Genomic DNA, 23944 nt, shown 5'->3' on the forward strand with positions numbered 1-23944 from the left:
AGCTAATTGTTGTTAGATCACAAATCTATTTGTATTGTCTGGTGAAAGTGCCTTGCTCAGAGGTTAGAGGAGATCTAGACTATTTTGAGCTGCAATTGTAATATATTTTTTTTTTTTTACATTTTCTTTCATAACTAACAGACTACTTGAGATTAAAAAAAAAAGTCATGTATCAATAAACACACACATATATACAATAATTAATAGTGCGGTTGATATTTTTACTAGCAAGGTCAAGACTACAATATCCGTTTCTTATGCAGGAAGTCGGAGAGCTAGAATTGTCCCCTCGGTGGGCATTATATGGTAAAATGTAATCACATTACTGTAGAAGTACAGTACTATACAACTCACGAGTGACCCCTTATTTCTATTTTGCTTCCAGTTCGCCAGACTTTTTGTAATTTAAAAAAAAGAAGATCTTGAGCAATAATCTCCAGTCAAAGTTTTTTGGACACTCATTTTCAGCTTTTTTTAGACCATGTTTTTTTGTTTGTTCTATTGTCCCATTTGCTTGTTCTGCCACTTAACACTGACCAGTGAACCATTCAAGCCTAAGAAAATGCACCTAGCCAAAGGCACAAATCAGTGTTGGGTCTACAAATGACAGACTCAGCAATCTGAAATTGCACCTTTAAGCACTTTTAAGCTGTTTCTAGCAGCCTGTTGTAAAAACACATAATTTATTCCCATTTCTTTACCAGAATCTGCAGAAACCTGACAGCTGAAAACTTGGCTTATGGCTGCACTAAAATTTTAAAAAGAGGAAACTGAAAAAGTGAAGGACAAAGGCAGAAGTGGTGAGCTTAAAAAGCAAAACAAAAACATGGCAGATGAGCAGTATCTCAAACTCATGTTCTTAAGAAATATGAAAAAAAAAATCAGAAAAAAACAAAGTTGATGAAATCATAAACGCAGAAGAGTGCAGTTGGATTTTGATTCAACATGCAGTAGCTTCTGGCAAATGTCTGATGTTTTTCAGAATGACAGTGAACTTAAAAGCACTGCCAATACAGTAAAAGCATACCTGGAATAAAACAAAAGGCAGTCAACATTGAAAGAAGAGCTTTGAATGTTCTTCAAGAAGCCTGGAGAACTATTCCTGAAGACTACCTAAAGAAATTACAAGAAAGCTGCCTAAGACAGTTCAGAATTTTTTCGATGAATAAAGGTGATCATAGCAAATATTGTCTTTCGAGCTCAACAGAATTGAACAAACTCTGTTTTCGTCTTATTTGCTGTATTTCCATTTTCCAATAAATCAAAGGACCCATATCCCTGAGGGGTGGCTTGAGACTTTTGCACAGTAATATATCGAATAATGCAACCCACAGCAATCTGATAATGTACGTTAGGTTTAAAACTTAAGATAGACAACAGATTTTAACTGAATGTTTTGAGCACCTTATTGAATTAATGCCATGAAGAATTTAGACAATCCAAAGGCAAAAGACGGCCCAACCCAGTACTAGCGAAGTTAAAACTGACATATTTTAATTTATTCTACAAACTTGAATTAAGCATCACTGTGAAAATGCTCCTTGAGAAAAACAAACAAAAAAAACAACAACCCCAAAACAATTAAAATGTAGATTTTAAAGTTCAACAGCAAAACATATTGATATAATAAATTGCTTGTTTGTTTGTTTTTAAAAAAAAGTGATCAATGTAGTATTCTTCATTAGATAAATTACTGACAGTATTGTCTTCATTTAATAATTTAGGCCAGCCAGCTTGCCATTGAAAAAAGTGTTATATACAATTAATGTTTTCTAAGCATATAATTTATGATGAAAATCAGCTTACAGTGTTATTGTGGCTACTAATCTAACAGCTGAAGGCTGGTAAGACAAAAAACAAACCTCAATCACTTACTCACTTATACATTAATTATCATCATCATTCATAGACAAGTACAAACATGTTTACAGCAACTGTAAACAAAACAAGAGATTTCCAACCAGTATTTACAAAAGTAGTACCAGAAAGTTTTAATGTGGACAGCTGAAGTCGTTCTCGTCATTCTCTTCAGGTTCATTGCTCCACGTAACAGGAATTTTAGCAGCACACACCGCCTTTCTAGTGAAAGGGCGGCATGACCCAGTCTGATGCAGCGGGGGATTGCTGCTAGCGATGTTGCCCATGCTTTTAGCAAAAGCGCCTTCTCGTGTCCTGCCTGCTGCTCCATGATTCCTCCTGTACAGCTTGCAGGAAGCCACGAGAGGCTTTCCTATGTCCACCTGCTGGCTTTCTGTCTGACGCAGTTTACTGTCTCTGTGAGTATAGTGTAGATCCACCTTTATGACCATCGACTCCTAAAAAAAAAAACCAAAACAATTATTGCAAGGAGTAAACACTATTAGAGAAAGGTATTAGTATAGACATACAGAGACATACCTTGAGCTTCTGAAGAGCACAGAGCCTCAGAGTACAGTCTGGGCTAACATTATTCATAAGTAGTAGTGAGTCCATCTCCTCTGACCTGCCAGACCTGGAAAATATGTCTTCCATCGTCTGAGGATTAAAAGCACAAATAATGTTATTATTATATATGTAAACCATCTTCATCAATATAAATAAACAGCTGTATTTACAGTGGTTTGGCACTGAATCGTTGCTAATAAGTGCAGTATCACATTCAAAAATCAGCCACTAGATGTCAGGATTACACAAGAGTCAAAGTCAGCCAAACTGACAGAATTATTTCACAAGAGCAGTGCTGCTCATAACCATTACTGCTTCCTGATTTGTCTGCGGGTGCAGCATGCTGGAAGCCTATATATGGGCAGAACTTCCTCACACATGTGAAATGTGGGTGTGAATGGTCATCATTGAGAAATCCATTTTGTCTAGTGGAAACTGACGAGCATTTTACCATGAGCCATGTGGAATTTGTCGTGTAGGGACAAGCTGAGAATTTTATCCAAATCCTGAGTTTACTGATAGGCGTTTGCCAAAAATCAAAAGCAGTTATGTAACAGTGGCATTTCAGTGTATTGCAATTTAGTCATACTGCCATTAACAATCCCCCTGCCTTTGTACTCCAGGGCCTACTTAGGCTTGTTCGGATAGCCAAATTTGGTGAAAAAGTCTGACAGTGAAGTGGAAAATAAGAAATACTTACAGGTATACTGCTTAGTGTGACCACGCAGTCCTGGGTATGGGGGCCTGTGGTCTTTACAGTGGCAAAAGCTACGAGAACATTAGAGTACAAAGCTGAGAAGCTGACTTCCACTTCTACTCTGCAAAGAAACATCAGCCGCTTCTTCTGTGGTAGCTCTGAAAGCAGATGTGAAACGTTTTATGTTTTTTAAATAGAAGGGAAAAAGCATGCATAAAAACATGTTCCAAAACTTATTCGACATTTCTATCTTTTTTTCTTTCTTTTTTTAATCATGATGCTATTTAGGATTAAGGAGGATTTTGCAGAGCCCATGACAAAATTAGGACTTTCAGCAACTCATTTATCTCAAGAAGCCACAGACTTTTATCTTCCATCTAGGAAGAGTTCTTAGATTAACCCACAATATCAAGATTCAGTTTGAGCAAATGTGTAAAAAGAAAATACGAGGAAGTCTGAGTTGTCAAAACAGACTTCCTTCCATCAAAGGGGGAAATGCACAGTGTAAAATAAACCATTTCCCTCTTTGCATTAATCAAACGGAATTATGAATTATGCTGAAAAAATATTAAACCACAGTGTGCAGATTTAGTTTGTCACACATTGTTGAGTAGGAGGTGAGAAAAAGGTTAAACAGTACACTCACTCGCTTTGTGGGGATTTATGCTTCAGCGAGAGAAATCTACGTCATGACCGCAAACACCTCCGATGTAACTAACAGCACGTCGGGTCAACGCAGCCCGCAGCCGCTATTGTTACTGGCTCGTTCGGCACAGTCGCTTCCTTCTTGTACATTTCCAGCTACTTTTTTTGAATTCATCAGCATGAGACTAACAATTATGGCCTCGATAGAAGTTCTGTCAAATGTCAGCAAATCCCTGGAGGAGGATTGCTGAAATATCAGAATGGACGTCAGGGAATTTACAAAAAAGTGGAAAAACTAGAGGAACAGATATGTTTGACCGTGAAAAACACCGACTGCGACAAAGAGTATTTTTTTTTGTTTCTATCATGGCTTGTGCAGTTTATTAAAGACTGCGACATGGCCGCATGTTAATTTGTTTTGCTTCAGAGGAAAATAAAGCATATTTGCACATATTCTGTCACCAGCAGTAACATCGATAAAGACAAAAAAAGAAAAAGAAAGAAAAATGTTCTCCCATCTCACCATTTGCTTGTCTCCAGCAGGCGTCTCGCAGGTGAAGCTCTTTTGTGTGGCCGGTGGTTCGAACTGGATCTGCAAGGGATCGTGGTTCCTTCAATGTGTGTTTGATCTCCACCGCCTGTTTGCCTGTGATTAGAGGATCTCTGCCCAGATCTGGTGGAGAAAAGGAGGGGTTCAGATGGAGGTAAATACAATGAAATACAGCAGCTACACACGTTTTTAGCATTTTTTTTGGCTCCTTCCTTTAACTCTGTCCTGTTTAAACAACTTTAAGAAAATCAGCACTGCTTAAAAACTTTGGTAACCTTCCAATCGTCCTAGTGCTCTGTTCATCTTAGGACAGCAGTGAGTGAGGAATGTTTCAGAAAAAAATATGAGAGATTCATCAGAATCTCATGGTTGTATTTGAGGAACTCTGGGATATTTAAAAAAAGGCATTTTTAAAATTCACTGTTACTGATGACACGAGTTTTGGGAAAAACCCCTATTCACAAGATGTCAAGCATGCAAAACAAAAGTCATTAATAGGACTAAATGGGGGAATATTCAGGGAGAACTAAAACTATGCTCACAGAATAGGACACAGATTTAGAGTTGTCATCTGAATAAAGCGAGTACACTCCTTTAATGAGAGGGTTATTGCTATAACACAAACAACCAAACGAGAGGCTTAAAGAGGCTCACAAATTTAAAAAAAAAAAAAAAAAAAAAAAAAAAAAAAAGGAACAATTTTCATATCCAACACCACACTTATTCATTTAAATATTTTCACACACAGAGACAGGGCTGTCATCAGGATGTCCTGTTCTGGTAAGTCTAATTTGTTAGTGAGCCCATGAGAGCAGTGGCAGGGAGCGCCCAAACTGCAGAGCAGCTGTCTTGCACTCTGCAGCTCTCAGGTTTCTTGCTCTTCTCTATCCAACAGTGTGAATTTCCAAAGAATGAGGTCACATGCTAATGGCATTTTGAAAATTTCTTCTACCGGGGGCCCATCAAACTGACAAACACACTGAACAGCTTCCCTTCGTCGGCACAGTCATCGCTTTACTTACAGGACCCGAGTAAACAACATTAAAATGAGATACAAGCGATTCCAAAAGTTGTCTGTGGTGTATACCAAAGGGCAACCTGTTCCCCTCGGTGATGTAACTGTCAGCCTACTGAATTATGTGTTTATATCCCTAATAAACTGAACAGAAACAAAAAGAAGGAAATGTACATTTTTAATTGATATGTATGGTTTTCTTAAAAATGAAACAAATGATTTTGGTGTCAGCCACATTAATGTCTCACTCAGTCAAAGCCATTTCTATTGTTATAGCAGCCCTTTATATTAGGCCTTTTGGAAATGAATCATCATGTAAACAAAGTAAAAACCCCATTCTTAATTTTCCAATTTAACTCTTACCCTCTGAAACCTTCTCTAAAACATGCGTGACTTTCTCAGCTTGCAGGATGTGCTTGTTCAAGTACTTTGTAAAGATCCCAGTACTCTTGCCCCCGTCCTGGACCTCGAATGCTTCAGCATCTTCGCACCTGTAATAATTAAAGGAGAGGGGTTATTTTTATTTTGCATGACTTTCTACAACCGTGACTTTCTAAAATTTTATGCTATAAACCAAAAACAAGCTGCACATGAAATCAATTAATTGATTTCCCCCCCCCCATTTGCAGTTGAATACAAAACAATTATTACTACATACGTGGCATAACCGTAAACTGTGTTCCCGCTGGGTGCCAGTGGCTTGATGGCAGATAGTAAGGAACCCTGGTTGTACCTACAGAGTGAAATGAAGTTACACAAATAACAAATCTATGTCATGTTAACTGAGCTTTTACAAAGAAAATTTACATATCCAGATATCGGCTCAGTGCAGAAATTAATTATTGCACTTACCATTTTCTACAGGTGTCCAGCAGGATTACACTCAGTGCAGTCTGCCTTTCCTGCATGCTGAGCATGATCCTCTGCACACAGACACAGTTTTCGGTTCCGTACGGTTGCGGAGCATCGACGGACACCAAGTAATTCCTTCCCGCATGCTCATAACCATGGCCCGCATAGTAGAAAAGGCCTGTAGAGAGAATACACATCTGATTAGTACGGCAATAACAAAAGTGCTGCAGTAATTCTGCAGTCCTGGAATACATGACAGTCAATCTGAGGAGGTAACACATCATCATAAAGATGCCTGACTTCTAATCACATCTGTTTCATTATTAACAACAGAAAGAGAGAATAGCAGCAGATAATATCACCTCACAGCTCCAAACTGCGCCAATAATAGTAGCTATTGACACCAACACTTTTTTATTTTTTTTAAAACACTAACACGCTGTTACAAGTGGAACAGTAAAACATAGAAAGAACGAGTTATTTAACAAGCACGTGGAAATAGCCACATCGTCCCACATACGTATGAAGTCATACAGCCGTGATCTAACATTGATCACAAGATAAGAACCACGGAATATGACGAAGGAAGTTACAGTGCTTTAGGTGCCACATAAACCTCTAAATAATAGTATCAGCATTTTCTAAGAACAGCAGCTGAATACTGAAATTCAGCTAATGACAAAAGCTTTTTCGAAAAGAAATAGGCAGGAAAAAAAATTATAACGCTCACCGTAAACGCCTTTGTCAAGGAGATGAATGAACTTCTCAATAGCAGTAAGCATCTCCTCCCTGGTCAGATCCAGCAAGGAAACGACTCTGAAGCCAAGCTGCCGCAGGAGGTTGCCGAGCTCATGAACATCCATGACGGGTGCCATCAAGGCCGGGTGGTTGGAGTAATTCAAGTTGCCAATAAGTAAGGCGACCTTATCGGTGGCTGCAAGAAAGTTCAATGTCTGATTCAAAAATCACTCCAACACAAGAAAATTCTCAAACACTCTGACAGTTTTCCTCTCCACACATCAAATGACAAAATGTTTCTTTCCATTAAACTTTACCTGTGAGCGCTGCTGGAGGAGGTTGATCACTCTTCACTAGAGATTGTGATTAAAAAAAGAAAAAAGAAGCACAAAATCAGTTCATGTTAAACAAAAAACTGACCTTAGGTAGCATTTCTGTCTGGGGAGCATATAGAGAACAATAGAACTCAAAGATTCAATAGTATTCTCTGTGAAAGTCACTTTTATTCCAAGTAAGTTATAAACAGGAGAATCGCTTCAAGAACTAGTTTCACTTTACATCACTTTCCTGTTTTGTGTATAAGGCTCGAGCCCAGCACTATTTGGAGAACAACTTCCTTTTTAGTCTGTAGAAATGGGAAAGTACCTCCAGCATAATGGAAACAACTTAGTGCCTTAGAGCTAAACCAGTGGAATGAAATGAGTGTGAAGCATTTATTTTTCTCCTTGACACCTTTTATTAGTAATAGAGAAAGTAAAGGAATGGGAAAGAATACAGTGCTGAAACTGGGATAAGACAGGTATCACTGTACTAATTTTTGTTTTAGGTTTCACTTTCAGCTTACCAATGTCAACATCGACGGGCTCAGTCCACCTCTCTCCTAGTGTGTTAGATAGCGAGCACAGGTATGTTCCACTGTGTTCAGCTTTCGCGTGCTCAATCTGCAAATATAATAAATCACATTGTTCGTGTCTCTGTACCAAAAGTGAAAGATTAACTACATTGTTTAATGAATTACACAGTGGGATCACAGGTAAGTAGTAAACACTCCATCTTCACCACCGTTCCTCCTTACCTGCAGTGTACCGTTTTTCATGTCCAGCAGTGGCTGTCCATTTCTGTACCACTGGTAGGAAGGAGCTGGGACACCAAAGGCAGCGCATTGTAGAGCAAGTTTTGTACCTAGTTGAATCTTTTGCGGCTTGGGGTTGGTGGCAATGTGAGGCTCACCTTGCCAGTCTATGGGCAAGCCTGACGATTCAAAGAAAAAGGCGGGTTGAAATGAAAACTGCATCTATATGACAAAAATGACATGCAACCAGCATGATGATTTACCTGATTTATCAATGTCCAACACCTTGACCTTCACCCAGTTGCTGAACACACATTTATAGTGCTGGTCATTCACTCGGCACACATAGAGCTGAGTTTGTTGAGCTCTGATGGTCAGATCAGCTAGAGTGCCATTAGGTACCTTAGGGAGGAAATCATTGACAGCAACAAACGGTCATTTTCACACCAAATCCAACAAGAGTGCTTGAAAACTAACTTCTTGAAAGTTAAATTCACATACTTCTTTTTTTGCACCATCTGTAAACCATTGGTAGTTGAGGATGCCTGTGCCCTGAGCACGGACACTCAGAGTCACCTTATGGTTCACAGGTACACACACAGAGACAGGAGGACGCACTATCACAATTTCTAGTGAGGAAAAAAACAAAACAAAAAAGCGACAACCTTAGTTTCATAAAACCAAACTTAGTTCTGTTTCGCTGGAAAAAATAACACTAGTGAAACAGTGCTGGTGGTGAGATTAAAACATACCACTGATCATTGTGTGCTTGGGGAAGGATCCAGTCATCTGTGCATTTTCTTCTTCTGCCGAAGAAAATCACTGCCTATAATATCCTCACCTACAGAAAAGAAACTCCAAATGAATGGCATGAAAAGGAAAACGATGTATTTAACCTCTCATTTCTAGTCAGGTCAGCTGTTAACCGTACAAAAACTCCAGGATATATTGAAAAACGTCCTAACTGAGTCAGTAGGTGTTTAATATGAGCGTAAATATTACGTGTTTTACTGCATACCTGCCGTCTCCCTCGGACTAGTTGAGAAGCTGTCACGCCTCGGCCAGAATATGTTTTCCTGTTCTCAGGCTTCATAACTTCAAATATATAGCCCGAACTCTTCCTCCCTTTCCCGGAACGAGAAGGCGCACGCACACATTACCGTTATGTCTGTAGTACTGGAGCACCTTTACAACGAAGCAGTAAAGCCCAATCCATATCATTCTAAAAACAAACCCAAGTCTCCTTTTAGTTATAATACTGAAGCATATCGTACACTTAAGAAACAAAAAACAGCATGTCTGTGCCTGTTAGAGCGATGTAAATTATTTAAATTAAAAGCCAAACTTCTTTTTCTGGCATTACGGTAATGAGCAATCTGGCCCTTTTCAACTGATGCATAATCACTGTCTGAGGTCAGAGTCTGGAGAGCAGCAAAGTAAAACGGTGTTTTTCAGTTCTAGTTAGTTAGTTAGGCAAACTCAAACTTTACTAGATGTCTGTTCGTGGTGCAACGCGAACAAAAAATGTCACGTTGAAGACAAGCAAGCTTCAAAAACCTTGCGCAAATCTGCAATACAACGTGTTCAAAATGTCTCTTTATATGTTTCAGTAGATATTATGGTCGACCACGAACGCTTATTGGCTGTTTATAAGCATTTAATTACAACATATTCCAACAATATGTTTACTAATCTATAATATGTGGTTTTATTTTTGTAAAGTACACAATAAAGTGTATGATTGAATGCCTATGTTCTATTTTTTTTTTAAAGGGGCATTAGGTTTTAATACATATACTGGCTTGATTTTGGGATATTTGTTTGTTAATGCTACATTTTATATAAATGTAATAAAATGTGATGGGGGGAAAAAACCCCACAGAGAACAGAGACAGACATTTGAGAGGAAAGAGTAAAATGTAGCATTCTTAAGAGTAATTTTAATGTTTTAAAAATGAGTCATCAACAGCTATTCCTTCCTTCCTAACATTATTAAATCAAAGTGCAGGTTTTGTAAGCCTTTTTCTCCCTTAGGCCATATGAGCAACAAGGAGGTCAATGTGATTTAACCATGTGTTGCAATACAAAGTGTATATGTGTGTTGGTGGGGTGGGGGGTAGAGGGGCTGTCCTTTATGAACTCCTGAGCAAAGCATTGGACTTAGGCCATTGGCTGTTATCAGCTACATCATGAATCGACTCAACATATAATCCACAAGAGTGTCTCACCAAGATGGTTAAGTTTTTCCAGCTTGTTGAGCCAGATCCAAACACTGCAGTGAGATTTTTGCATTGTGACTGTTAATGAAAAGACAGATTTGAGGCAAATGTGTTCTAGGTTAAATGGCTAACATTTTGATCTGAATTCAGTTTGTTTGTAGATTTCTTTGCTAAAGTCTAAAGTCTAGTTTCGGAAAATCTGATGTGCTCTTGAACCTATTTGTGGGCCTGCTATAAATAGGGCCCCTCTGGCAACACATGCATGTCTATGATAGGAGGTTACAGAGAATTTCTTCACAGACTCTGGCTCCAAAGTAACACTGACAACATCTTAATGGTAAGTTGGAAATTTAGAGTTTTGCCGTGAACAAGAAAGACATCTCTTGTATTCCTAAGACATACAAGTAAATAACTTCTCTTAGGTTTGTGTTTGACCACTAACACCGCTTTCACAACCCGATAGCATGATCCTATTTATAACTTGCTCCAATGCAATTGCTTTGCTTGGTCAGAAAGGACAAGCACTAGGGCTGAAATGTGTGTTTGAGTTTTGTATGGGTAAATAACACAGAGTGTGTCGTTTGCTTTCTTTAATTAACAACCAACAGGTTTTGTTGTAATTCTGAAGTGTTTCTTTTATCTTCTCCAGGAGCTTCTGCATGGACAGCAACATTTAATCTGAGCCTTGATCTTGGAAAGCTGTGGATGTGAAAGCAGAGTGCTTTTGTAGCCTGGGTGATTTATCTCAGCTATCTCGGATTGTACGTTTTTGGTGCGCTACCATAGTGGACAATGACTTCTAGAAGGCCGATGACTCGATCTTTTTCTGGCAATGGGAGGACAAGCAGCTTCAGTGAAGACGAGGCTCCATCTTTCAATGGCCGCAATACTTACCTCTCAAATGTCCGGCCTGAAAACAGGTAGACAGTCTTATCTGTATTCTTTATGTGTTTGTAGAGCATGTTGGTGAAGCAGATTGATATTGTATTGATACAGATTGATACAAGAGGAAGATATAAAGTGCACAGTGGTCAAGAAAAAGAGTCTTGGTCTGGCAGGTCGAATAAAAAAAATCATAAAATATAATAAACTTTGTATCTTTTATGTCAGTTAACTGGTATAACACATGATCAAACTAGACCCATTAGATGAAGTTTGCCAAATTAAACACAACCCCTTAAGTTTTCAGATAAAATCACATATATCACACAAATAATTGCATGTGCATTATCTATAAACTGAAGGAGGAGGACAGCTGTGAAACAATTTTACTGGGGTAGAGTCCCAATACGCAGACCCTAATTAATCACTGCCGTTGCTTCGTTTGCCTCCTCTCTGAATAGCTATTCAAGGTATTCTCACTACAGGCCGGCGAGGTAATCTCTATTTTAAAACACTTCTACCCACTAACATCTTAACTGCAAAAACTGGTTTTCTCCACGAATGAAACCCACACAAGTTTTGACTGACCAACATTGGTTTCACTGCTGGGTTGGCAAGTTTGTTTTGCTTGACATCTCACAAGTTTGTGTCAACCTTTGACATCCATGTCACTACCAGAAATTCCCATTAACATCCTTTCCTGTTGTTTTAATTTAAAAATTTAAAAAAAAAAAGTAATTGGAGCCTACTAGTTAAAGATGAAAGGGTTCACCTGATTAACTGAGATCAATTGTAAAAGTATCCACTATTTCTATTTGAAGCAAGAAGCTGTCTTTCTAATGGATCAGCAATTCCTTTCAGGAGCACGTTATGCAGTGTCATGGCTCAGCTGACTGAGGACATACAGCCATCTTTCGAGACCACCTTAAAGTCAAAGGCAGTCTCAGAGAACTGCAATGTGAAATTCACCTGTGTGGTAACAGGTAGGCTTACGTCAAGGTAGCGTCTGTGTCCTGTTGTTTGCCGGAATAACTGAAACCTCTCAGACTGAGCTGGGTGTGAAGTGGCAGGATGTGACTAATATGAAAACAAAGGATTTTGCTTCGAAGGCAGCACTTCTTCCTGTATTACTTTTTCAGCACAGCTTAATTTTGAGCTCGTTTTTCAAGATTTTCTGGGCCTCAGCAAGCTAGATGGTTGGGCCCACATGATGCAATAACCAAAATACATTCAAGTGAAGGCTTCCACACTGTGTTTTGTTAAGCATGTCATTATTTTTAATACATGAGAAATTTAGCTGTTGCACATTAACAGCAAAGTGTAGCACAGGGAGTGTAATGTTTACGAGCCAGAGGAAAGGTGTTCATTATATAATTTCCATGTCAGGTTACCCAGCTCCAGAACTAAAGTGGTATAAAGACGATATGGAAATGGATCGCTACTGTGGACTCCCGAAATATGAAATTCGTCGAAATGGAAAAACTCATACCCTTCATATTTACAAGTATGTAAGACAGGCTTGGATTAATCATACTGCAGAGAGGTAGCTCTTTGTTTGTTTTAATGACATTAACAAGAGCTTCTGTTTCTAGCTGCACAGTAGACGATGCAGCCATCTACCAAGTCTCAGCCAGCAACAGCAAAGGTATTGTCTCCTGCTCTGGTGTTTTGGAGGTTGGCACCATGAATGAGTACAAAATCCACCAGCGCTTCTTTGCTAAGCTGAAACAAAAAGCAGAGAAGAAGAGAAAAGATGCAGAGGAGCAGACCAAGATGGAGAATAAAGAAAATGTTCAGAAAGCGAAACCACTGATTAGTCCAGAACACCCTCAGAGGAAACGGGCTGTCCCACCACCAGAGGAGAGGGAAGTAGCCAAAGAGTCTGAGGCTATAGAGGAACTGGGAGCTACTGCAGAACCTAATGGAATTAGCTCAGAAAATGAGGAAACAGCTTCTTTGGCATCCCGGGACAGAGGTCTTGAGGACGAGACAGGTCCATCAGACGAGACGTTGGCCACTAAAAGAATAAAGATGTCAAATGGTGTAGATGCTGGAATTAATAGTAGCCGAAGCCATATGATGGGAGTTGGAGGTGAAAACTGTTATGATGGAGGAATCAGTTTGGCACAGTTTTTGGCAGAGACTCTTCAGTCCCAGGCTGTGGAGGAAAAACAGAATTCATCTCAAGCCGAGAAAGATAAAGAAGTGGAAGAAGCTGTTTTGTGCGACAATCAAGAGAAAGAGAAGGAGGAAGAGGAGCTGCAAAAAAAGAGAGAAGAACAAGAAAAAGCTCTACAGGAGGAATATGAAAAAGAGAAAAGAAGAGAGGAAGAACTGGCCATCAGAAGGGAAAAAGAAAGAGAAAGGCAACCCCAGGTGTCGCACACAGCAGCCCATGGCAAACATGGCCCAGACATCAAACATCACAGCAAGGGCCATAAGGATCACGACCACCACCACATCCAGACCTCCATCTCCTCTATGCTCCACTCAGTCAAAGACTTCTTCTTTGGTAAGAGTAAGAAAAGCACTCATGGTCACACTGAGAATGAAGAGGCTGATTTTGAGCACTCAGTGGAGGCTCCTGAACCAGAAATGCCACCATCATTTCAGCTGCAAGCAGAACACAGTCCAGACATGTCCAAACCTCCTACAGAGGAAGCCGCGCCTATGGAAATGGATAAACCCAAAGAGCCTTCAGAAACTACCGTGGCTACAGAACACGAGCCACCGTCGGTAGAGCCAGATACATTTAAGTATGAAGACCATGCACAACACTCGGCCCTGCCACCATCACATGAACTGCCACAAGTGGAGTCCACAAGTCCGAGTGTGACAGAAAGTGAGGATGCCGTGGAAGCCATGGGGATGGAGAGCAGCATCGCAGGTGAAGAAGTGCCACTGCCCAGGCTTCAATTTGTCACAGAGGTATGTACAGGGGTCTTCCACAGCAGCACGTTAGATCCACTTGTGTAATACAAAATAGCACAAGTTGAGCACAAAATGAACTTCCTCACACACAAAAATCGTTAGAAAGAAAATTAGAGGGAAAGAAGTGTCTTTGTGTGAGTGTCTGATCGTGGTTATTTCATCTCCAAATAAAGTATCAGTGAGTTGTACTAAAAATTAACACCTAGATAAGATGATTAAGATTTCACTATAGAACAAAATTGTATCAGTTTTTAAGTTTTTTTAACATCCTTGAAAAAAAATCAACTTTCAGTTTTCAATCAGATTTATACACAAAGCTTTTAGAAGTGGTAAAGAAGCAAAAACGATGATTAGATGTTGTAATCACGAGTCTCTAGACAGTTAAAAACACGCATAATATTAGTGATCAGCAACTTTTAGGAGTGAGTCAGCATAAGGGTGTGACACAACTGTTTTGCTGCAAAGATAAACCACTGTGGGAGAAACAGGGAAGCTTAAGATGCATTTCACTAGTTACATGCAGGGGCGAGGGATGTTGTGCATCTGCACTGTAAGATAGGCTGCATGTTGGGTTTCGCATGTTGGCTGTGGTGAATGGGGAGTGCGTCAGAGATCATGATGAAACCTGAATGTCAGATGCGGGTCTCACATTACAAACAGGGCTTTGCTTTAAAGAGGTTCAGCGGTAGTAGAGTGAGTCCGGCGGCAGGTCTCGGCATGAAAGGAAGGGACACATTCCTCACTGCCCCCCATACCTCAAAATAAACCCTTTCCTCATCGAGACAAGAGAGAGGAAGGCAGCACTTCTGTCATCTCACTGTCCAACTTGTCGAATAGCTACATGTATGTTAGAAATGTGTTTTTAAACTGATATAGTCTATGTGTTTGACCTTTGGCCTTTACAGCAAGCAGCCTTAAACTGATCACAACACAATTCTTTGATTTTAAGTGAAGTTTTTCATTAGTAGTTTGTCTTATCAGTTACACAGTTAAATATGTAGCACAAGTGTATTGATATTTACCTGAAATTACCCAATAAGCATTACACTGTTACCTTTAAAGGTTTCAGACTAGAAAAAGGTGTTACTGTCATGTTTTGGCTGTGTACAGGCAGAAATTGGACCCAAGCGCAAACTCACTAGAAACAGGATTGAACTCAAAAGGGCAGCTTTTATTGCTGAACAAAGAACATCTACAAAACCTAAACTGAGAAGAATCTAACAAGAGCCGCAGAGAGAAACACTCAGCATGAGGGAGATCGCAACACTGACACAGAGAAACACAGGGCTTAAATCCAGTGGGAATTAACGAGGGGAATGAGACACAGAAGGGGAGCACAGCTGGGAGAAATCGGACATAACGAGACCCAAGGGAAGCGAAACTCAGTACATTCACGTAGGACACAGACCTTCAAAGTAAAACAGGAAATGTAACATAGACGCAGACTTGACTAGGGGAGACAGAGCAACTAAGAAACACAGAGAACAATAACAGGGAGACACAGAGGGTGGCTAACTAAATACTCAAAAAACTAAAGAGAATACAAGAAAGCCAAACTAAGACACTAGACTAAAGAATAAACTGGGGCAACAAAGAGAACTAAGATCATAATACAAAAACTCAGAGACACAAGAAACTCAAAACACTGGGTCACCGACCCAGGACCGTGACAGTTACATAGTTTTAGTTGCACTTTTTAATCTCATATTTATTCAGCTTTTGTTTTTCTGTGCATTTTTTAAATGTATTGTTTGCTTGAGAAGAAGGGGAATATTTATGGGATAATATGTGATAACTTAAGAAGCCTTATATGGGTATTATGAGCCGCATTAAAATGGCACTAAGTATTAATAGCTAAGTAATTACAACTTCTTCGGTTTCAGATTCTGGTTTAATGCAAACAAATGTTTGTTGTTGTATTCATAAATTTTCCTGTGTGTGTTTTTGTTAATTGTAACGTAGCATTACTGTCCAAGCGGTGCACAATGATATGTGGAAAAGGGAACTGAAGTAACTATGTTTAAACATCCACCTGCTGAGTGATTGCATATCCATAATGTGGAACTACAACTGTACCTTTGCTATGTTGTGGTTAGGTACAAGGCTCTTTAAATGAATAATGAGAGGAAGTTGTAACTATTATCTGAACAATCTTTTCTCACATGATTGTGACCTTTTTTTAACACACAGTGTACACAATGGGTACAAATAGCTTCAGCTTTAATTTGAATGCGACTCCAGTTCCCTTCCATCGAAAGCTGCAACTTCTTTTTTTTTTTTGGCAGTCACTGCTGGCCACACTTATTGTCACGAGGCATGACGTGGTTGCTTTACAGCTATGTATACATTTTAATGATGAGGACAGAGGGGGAAAAAGCGCTCTAAGCGGAACAAAACCAAAAGGAAACTAATAACACTTTTTTATGTAACTCAAAGCTTGACCACTCTGTGATCTCTGCTTTCTAATTAGGACTTTTGCTCTTCAGAGTCAAATTCTATTCTTTTTTAAATTATCAGCTATTGTTGAGGCTTGAGGCTACCCAATATTTACATTAGATTTCTATCTGGCATGTGTGACTGGTCACACCACCTAGCAAATACTTTTGTGTAAACTGCACATTAATGTCAGCTTATGCGGGAATTCCCCTGTTTATCAGTCAACCTCAGAGCAAAACAAGTGCACTTTCAAAGCCAGTGGAATTTCACTTCATAACTTTGAAGTGTTTCATCCAGAAGGTTAGTGAAGGTTGGCGTAAAATGTTAATCAGTTAAAGCTCCAAAGGAAAGAATAACATTTTTTTTTAACAATTTTAGTGGACCCTCACAAATGTCTTGCACATTGTAGGCAGTTTAAAAAAAAATGTGTCTAAAAGAAGCCGACCGGTCAAAAAAGTTACGAATATTCAGATTTCCTGTAGTTGTTTTGTAATTCATGGCACAAAAACTCGTCAGAATCTAAATATGACACATAGTCACAAGTTAGAGGTGTAAATTCGCTTTAACAAGATTCTTAAAAACAAGAAAAAAAACAAACACTTGAGACCGAAACACATACAGTTCCTCTATAACTAGTAAATGAAAGTGGTAAAAATATTTGCATCCATAGCATGCGACATAATGCATCTTTAGAGTGAGTTCTGAAACATAACATAACATACATAATACATGTACAGCACCTTGGTCAACAGGTGTTGTTTTAAATGTGCTATATAAATAAATGTGACTTTGACTGTGACTTATACTTGAAAATGCCATTACGATGATTTTTCTATTTTCAATCAGGCTGACTTTAAAGATAAAGACACTGAGGTGCTCTCGGTTATGAAAGAGGTTCACGTCACTGAGCAAGAGCTAGATTCACCGCAGCGTAATCAGCAGGCTGAGAAAGATGAGTCTGTTCCAGAGGATGATAAGTCTGCCTTGCCACAGACCCAAGACTTGGCTGATAAAGAAGGGGGCACCCCAACGCCCACCCTCACCAGCTTGGGAGAATGCTGGACTCCCCCTCCCAGCATCGTCTCAGCAGCGGAAAGCCACAGTCCTGGAGAAACGCCCACTGAAACTTTGCAAGAAGAGGGGAAGCAAGGTGAAGTTGACATGGAGGAGGCTAGCTCTTCTAATGAGTTACATGAGGAAGAGAAAGCTGAAGTGAAATCAAAGAAGCATGGATTTTCAGGTATAAACGGATCTGAGATGACTAAATTGTCAACATCTTCTCTGGAAAGCCAAATAGAGGCGTGCGAATCTAAAAAGCCTGATCAGGTGCTTTCATACTTTCCTGGTGTGGAATCATTCAGTGCAGAGACACACTGTCTAAAAGAGGAGACCAAATGTACTTCACTGATTCAGGAAATGAATACAGGATTTCCGCCCACTACACTCCCTGAGAGTTTAGACAAGGTTGACCTAAAAATGCAACATAAACCCACTCGTACTAGGTCACAGGAAATCACAGAAGTCGGCGATGTTAGTGCTACACAAAGTTCAAGCTCTGGTTTTACAAGAAGCGGGGGAAGATATGAGCAAAACAAAGCGGCAAATTCTATTTTAGAGAAAGAAGGACATAATAATCTGTGTGACAGTCTAAAAACACAGGAGCAAGTGTGTTTAGAAGTGGAGAGCGCTGAAGTGAAGAATGAGAGTTTACAGGTTGAAGCGGAGACAGAAAAGCGGACTCCAGTGAACGCAGAAGAGCCGATTCAATCAAAGATAAAGCAAATGGAGGAACAGAATAATACTGCATATCAAAACGTGAGTGGGAGTGGCTGGAGTGGTGTGCATTCAGAGAATATTCCAGCAATCCAGATATCTACTATTGAAGACATCCCTGATAGTAAACCAAATGTGCCAGATCTGAGCCCAAGTGAGCAATTTCTAATCCCCAAAATTGAAATAATGGAGGCTGAGCTCAAAGAGTCTACTTTGCCACTAACTATTTTGGCCCTAGACAAGCCAGAGTCAAGCAATTTGCAAAAACATGATGCAACTCCTGCTTCTGACTTGTTGCCCACGCAGAAAGGTATGCAGAAAGATGATCACATTTCACCTACGGAGAAAGTAGAAGATGTTGCACAATTAGACTGCAAGACAGACGTGGAAGGGAGAGAAGGGCCCCCTCAGATGAGCTATGCAATAATTCCTGTTATAAATGTTTCATTCACTGATGATAAGGAGGGTGATGCATGTTTAAACAACCATGTGTCAGACACAAAGCAGGCTGTTGAAACTCCAAAGGGGCCTTTGTTTGTGGTACCACCAATTTCTGTCACTTGTCATGAAAGCGATCTACCACAATTCAGCCTGCCCACTTACACTGAGCCGACAGAAATGGAAACTTCAGCTGACACGCAAAGCGGAACAAAGAATGACAGTGACAAAAATGAGGCTGTGAAGCCTGAAAGTGCTCAAAATAGAAGACCTAACTTTGACGAAAGAAGTGTCAAAGAGAACACTCCCACTGTGCTATATGAAGCTCTGAAACCAAAAGTCGGTGACAGTGTTTCGTTATTCAGCAAAACAACAGTGGACGTCCTTGTCCCTGAAACTTTGAAACCCAAATCCCTCAAAGATGCCAAGACAGAGAATTCAGTGTCAGTTGAAGATCCCCAGAAAAACAGATTTTCTGTTGAGAGACTCAGCTCCAAGCCCCCGACAAGTCCAGCTAGTCTCCGCAAATTAATATCCAAAGCTGCTGCAGACTCAGACAACGAGGCTGCGGCAGCTGAAGATCTAAGCGGAGGGTCTACACCAACATCATCCCTTTCCTGTGAAAGCAGTCCCCGAATGAAACGCAGAGACAGTCTAACTCTCATACGCTCTGCCACGCCTGAGGAGTTGGCCTCTGGAGCTCGTCGCAAAATCTTCATCCCAAAACCTAAAGAAGACATAGATGGGACACTAGCACTAGATACTCAAGGGATCTTGAGTTACATGTCACCCAGCCAGGCCCGCAGGGCATCGTTACTGCAGGCTCAAAAAACCCCACCTATCGAGAGACGCTCCCCGCTGCTGAATCGCCGAAAGTCCACCTTGGAGGTGCCCAAAGTCGTGGGGGAGACTCCCACAGAAGAGCCGACAAGCACCAAACGAGAAGAGAAACCTGCTGAAAAAAAGATAGACCCTTTGAAAGGTAAAGTTTTCTTTTGTTTAATTTAGCAAAGGTATTATGAAATGAAGAGGTTTTTTTTTTTTATCATATTAACTAAGTACATGCGTGGAATATAAATAAATAATGAGGCAACCTGTCCAGCTTTCCCCCATAACCATGGATTGGATAAGTGGAGACAAATGGATGGATGGATGGATAATTAGCCTCTATGGAGTTACAAGCAATTATCTGTTAAATCACAGTGGACTGTCTAATTTCCTTGTTTTCATACTTCTCTCAAAATATATAATTTGATATAAATTATATATTTTGAGAGAAGTATCATCAGTGCAAAAAATGTGAAATAAACTGCCACTTAAGGAACAAGAAACATCACATGAGCTCGACTCTCCTTTCCATGCATCACCAGCTCCGCAGGTTATCCGTAAGATGCGGGGAGAGCCATTCCCAGATGCCTCTGGACACCTGAAGCTTTGGTGCCAGTTCTTTAACGTGCTCGGCGACTCCACCATTAAGTGGTACAGAGATGAGGAAGAAATTCTAGAGGTGAAAAGAAGGTTAGTTTTCACCTTTACTCATTTTATGGTCATAACCACCCTACCTATCTGTAAAATCACATGTTCAATTTGTTTTAGGTATTAAAAGAGCTACTTTTCACCTTTGCCATTGCTATTATTCTGAGGATTTCCAGCCAAAATGACAAATGGGCGGGTTCCAAATATGAAACAATAATGCTTCAAGGATAAGCAGGATTTATTTGAGCCTGAGTGCATCCCATGGTCTTCTGTCATTCTCATATTCTCACTGCAAAAGATGTCCAGCTCATGTGACTGTGAACCCCACAGCTGTGACACAGAGAGGTGAATCTCTGGCTAGACACAGAAACTGTAACCTGACACAATATTTTTCCCGTCTCCAGGGTGCATTAAAAGTCTATATATATGTGCTAACGGTTGCTGTGTCAGCAGTCTGCTGCCGCACAGCACGAGCATCTGTCTCACAGTGACATCTTGTGGGTTGTTGGGGAATTGGAGTCTCTCGATTGAATGCGTTCGTGATTGTTTGGATTTTTTTTTCTTTATTTTTTTCTCATTTTATGCTCAAGTGGAGGAGATGAAAGCCAAGTAGCACTGGCAATTGTTCTCGCGTCCAACCAAGACTGTGGTGTATATGGCTGCACGATCACTAATGAATACGGGACGGACAGTACTGACTTCCTCCTCAGTATAGACAGTAAGAAACAGCATGTATAGAAAAAAATCTAAATTGAAATTTAGAGTGTTTTACTAATATTAAATTCAATTTATTCAAGGTTTTGTCTGTTTTCTCTCTTACAGTTATGTCTGAAATACTGCTAAAAGATGATTTGGAAGGTACTTTTTGGTTAAACACTATATGCATCTGAGCCTTTGTTTATACACTATTTTTAACTGGATTCCCAGAGTAACTCTGTTTTTGCTTCAGTTGGAGAAGAGATAGAGATGACCCCGCTCCTGTTCACCAAAGGCTTGGTCGACTCTGGCACTTGGGGTGACAAGTACTTTGGTCGGATCATGACAGAGAGGTTGCACCTTGGGGAGGGCTGCATGCACAAAGCCAGCCAGGTGAAGGTCATCTATGGCCTGGATCCCGTCTTTGAGTCCGGAAGCACTTGTATTATTAAAGTTCAAAGCCCCATCGCTTATGGGACCAAACAGGAGAGCAACCTTGCAGAGAGAAATCTAGAAATTACTAAGCACGTGAGTTTCACTGAGGAACTTAACTTAAATTTTAGTATATATGGTGCTTCCTTCTGCTTTATTTATTTATTTTTTTTAAATCTCTGTTTTCTAGGAATGCAAAGTCCAAAACATGATTCGAGAATACTGCAAAATCTTCTCAGCTGAAGCAAGAGTTATTGAAACCTTTGGGCCTTCACTAGAGTAAGCAACATATATATTTTTGTTCTGATAATTAAATCCATTAAAATTATACTATACACAGTATATTACTGCTTGTGATCATCCCACTGTTACTTCATGTTGCCCACAGAGTGATTCCTCGCTATTTGATGTACCGGCCAGCAAATTCTGTGCCGTATGCCACAGTGGAGGCTGATCTTACTGGTTTATTCCTTAAGTATTGCACAATGGATGCTAAAGGGAAACTGGTTATGCAAAAGATTTCTGAGATAGAGCAGAAATGCTGCAGCTTCCAGCACTGGATCCATCAGTGGACACATGGCAATTTGTTGGTCACTCAGCTCGAGGGTACGCCACACATAAAATAATCATGAAGGCAATCATTTAAAGTGAATATTAGCGGGATCATGACCATTAAAGATTCTCTATGGCTTGTTTTTTTTATTTTTTCTAGGTGTTGAAACAAAGATTACAAACGTGAGAGTTGTCACCAAGTCAAAAGGGTTTGTATCGCAGTCCCTACATGCAAAATTATTGTTTGTTTGCTGCTAAATAGCTGCAATAACCCCCCCGCCTCCCTTTGTTCTTCAGATACCAAGGATTAACTGAGTGTGGCTCACCTGAGGTGTTCAACCAGTTCCTGACACTCCATCAATGCAACTACTACTGCGGGCTTCTTGGCCTGCGCCCGCTTAAGACTATGGACAGTCTGCAGCAGCCCGCCAAAGCGAAGGGCTCAAAAAGCCCTCTGCTCAACCGCAAAGCGGGGTCTACCAGCCCACAGCTCCAGCGAAAAGGACACAGCCCTCAAATTGCTAGAAAAGCTAATTCTAGCCCAAAGGTGACTAGAAAGGGTCAGGAGACAGAGGACAATAAATCAAGTGCAAAACCAAAGCCAGCAGAAATTACTGATGCCACTGTTGAAAAAAGGTAGGAAAAAGGGCTTTTGTTCTAGCAATATCTCATTGCTTTTATTGGTTTAGCATTAAGTGTTACTTTCCAGTTATCAAAGGCGGCAAGAGAAAAAGAGTCATTTGTCAGCTTGACGTGGTAAAAACTTATTGTGAATATCTGCCCCCTGTGAGGAGACGTCCATCCTCAGTGTAGTTAAAAGGTTTGTGAGAATGTTTGGCATGACGGGCACAGCGATTTTTAAACCTCATAGTCTGCTTTTCTACTTTTATAGAAGAGGAATCACTGAACTGACACAGCTTTTCTAAAAATCTTTGAACACCTGCCTCAGAGTATTATCAGCTCTATGAGTGGACAAACAACTCTCCAAGCAATATTTGCCAAATAAGCCAACAGGAGATGTCAGCATTAAGGTGTTTTCATTTAAATGTCGTGTATAAAATGTACATGGCCACGCTGCATGTATGTTTCACTCGCTATCTAAAATGTATTATAAGTATTATACGTAGATGCTGCATGTTCGCGTCATGTACAGAATGTGTATCAAGTAAAAGGTGCGCTCATTTCTGGGTTAATATTTATTGCTAGTATTTAAACTTTCTTCACAGCAAAGTTGAGCTCATGCTGTGGATTAACAGCACCATTTTTAGATAAAAAATGTTTGTGTGCACTTTGTTTTTGGCTTTTTTTTTTAGTTATTGTGACTGATTGTTGTTTTTCCAGTCACTTTCTATTATTTTCACATTTTAGATGGGAAAACTGTACTTTATCTCAAAGAAAAGAGCTGTTTTGGGAGTGTACCGCTGGTCAGTATTAGGCAGAGGCTTCATTAACATAACCTTTTTATTCTTATTTTGCACGAGGCCAGCAGGACATTTGGAGACGATAAGGATGAAAACCTGCTCAGTTATCACATTAACTTTGTATTCTTGGTTAAAGTCCAACAGAGGTCAGTTCTCTCCTACAAATAACACCAAACCTGTGTGAAAAGAAAGCTTTGGGAATTTGTGTTTTGATTAATGATTAATAAGGATATTCAGGAGAGTCCAAACTAGTACATGTCAGCTGGTGTCATTTGTGTATTCACTAACTGCATGAAACCTTATAGATGAAGGAAAAGAAAACACGGAAATATTTTAAATTGAATATGTGGGGGAAAAAAACAAAATAATAATACATAATGTGTACATAAATACATGGAGTACATATGCAAAGTAACATGAAGAACAATAATAAATGAGTGAGGGTGCGAGTGAATGACTGAGTGAATGAATAAATGTGTCTTTGGTATGTCACACTGTGTCTGCTTTTCTAAAGAAATAAATATGTAAAACAAGTCCAGTCATGAGTTTTATTTCCATGTTTTATAGTAGTTAACATATATATATATATATATATATATATATATATATATATATATATATATATATATATATATATATATATATACACGTATATATATAAAATTTACATTCATTTACAAATTTACATTAATCAA

The 23944-nt window shown here is 39.7% G+C and overlaps 2 protein-coding genes across 3 annotated transcripts; one reads left to right on the forward strand and one right to left on the reverse strand.

Annotated features, from left to right (window-relative positions):
• Window positions 1-913: 913 nt before the first annotated feature.
• On the reverse strand, window positions 914-9109 carry malt3 (MALT paracaspase 3). Its single transcript, XM_006789352.3, has 15 exons — window positions 9012-9109; window positions 8746-8834; window positions 8495-8622; window positions 8257-8395; window positions 7997-8172; window positions 7766-7862; window positions 7239-7274; window positions 6914-7117; window positions 6184-6361; window positions 5990-6064; window positions 5695-5822; window positions 4290-4439; window positions 3125-3279; window positions 2398-2514; window positions 914-2315 (listed from the first exon to the last, which is right to left on the reverse strand). The coding sequence occupies exons 2-15, from the start codon at window positions 8780-8782 to the stop codon at window positions 1992-1994; spliced, it is 1944 nt and encodes a 647-aa protein (XP_006789415.2). The 5' UTR covers window positions 8783-8834; window positions 9012-9109; the 3' UTR covers window positions 914-1991.
• A 1039-nt stretch (window positions 9110-10148) lies between these two features.
• Window positions 10149-23782, forward strand: alpk3a (alpha kinase 3a). Of its 2 annotated transcripts, XM_006789350.3 has the most exons (15): window positions 10149-10549; window positions 10862-11132; window positions 11556-11588; window positions 11956-12077; window positions 12481-12598; window positions 12687-14022; window positions 17308-19654; window positions 20043-20190; window positions 20739-20866; window positions 20971-21006; window positions 21098-21372; window positions 21467-21555; window positions 21665-21882; window positions 21989-22037; window positions 22126-23782. In XM_006789350.3, the coding sequence occupies exons 2-15, from the start codon at window positions 11005-11007 to the stop codon at window positions 22466-22468; spliced, it is 5370 nt and encodes a 1789-aa protein (XP_006789413.2). In that variant the 5' UTR covers window positions 10149-10549; window positions 10862-11004; the 3' UTR covers window positions 22469-23782. The 2 variants fall into 2 exon arrangements, with proteins under 2 accessions (XP_006789413.2, XP_006789414.2); XM_006789351.3 differs by lacking the exon at window positions 11556-11588.
• The last annotated feature ends 162 nt before the right edge of the window (window positions 23783-23944 follow it).

The sequence above is a fragment of the Neolamprologus brichardi genome, chromosome 7 (assembly GCF_056152115.1).
Source record: "Neolamprologus brichardi isolate AB-2024 chromosome 7, ASM5615211v1, whole genome shotgun sequence".
Classification (NCBI taxonomy): domain Eukaryota; kingdom Metazoa; phylum Chordata; class Actinopteri; order Cichliformes; family Cichlidae; genus Neolamprologus; species Neolamprologus brichardi.

Coding starts and splice junctions, on each gene's coding strand:
- alpk3a (XM_006789350.3), top strand. CDS start 11,005: ATGACTTCTAGAAGGCCGATGACTCGATCTTTTTCTGGCAATGGGAGG. Junction 19,655..20,042: donor AAAGATAGACCCTTTGAAAG/GTAAAGTTTTCT, acceptor ATGCATCACCAG/CTCCGCAGGTTATCCGTAAG. Junction 22,038..22,125: donor GTTGTCACCAAGTCAAAAGG/GTTTGTATCGCA, acceptor TTTGTTCTTCAG/ATACCAAGGATTAACTGAGT.
- malt3 (XM_006789352.3), bottom strand. CDS start 8,782: ATGACTGGATCCTTCCCCAAGCACACAATGATCAGTG. Junction 5,823..5,989: donor ACAGTTTACGGTTATGCCAC/GTATGTAGTAAT, acceptor TAATTATTACAG/GTGCGAAGATGCTGAAGCAT. Junction 2,515..3,124: donor TCACACTAAGCAGTATACCT/GTAAGTATTTCT, acceptor TTTAATCCTCAG/ACGATGGAAGACATATTTTC.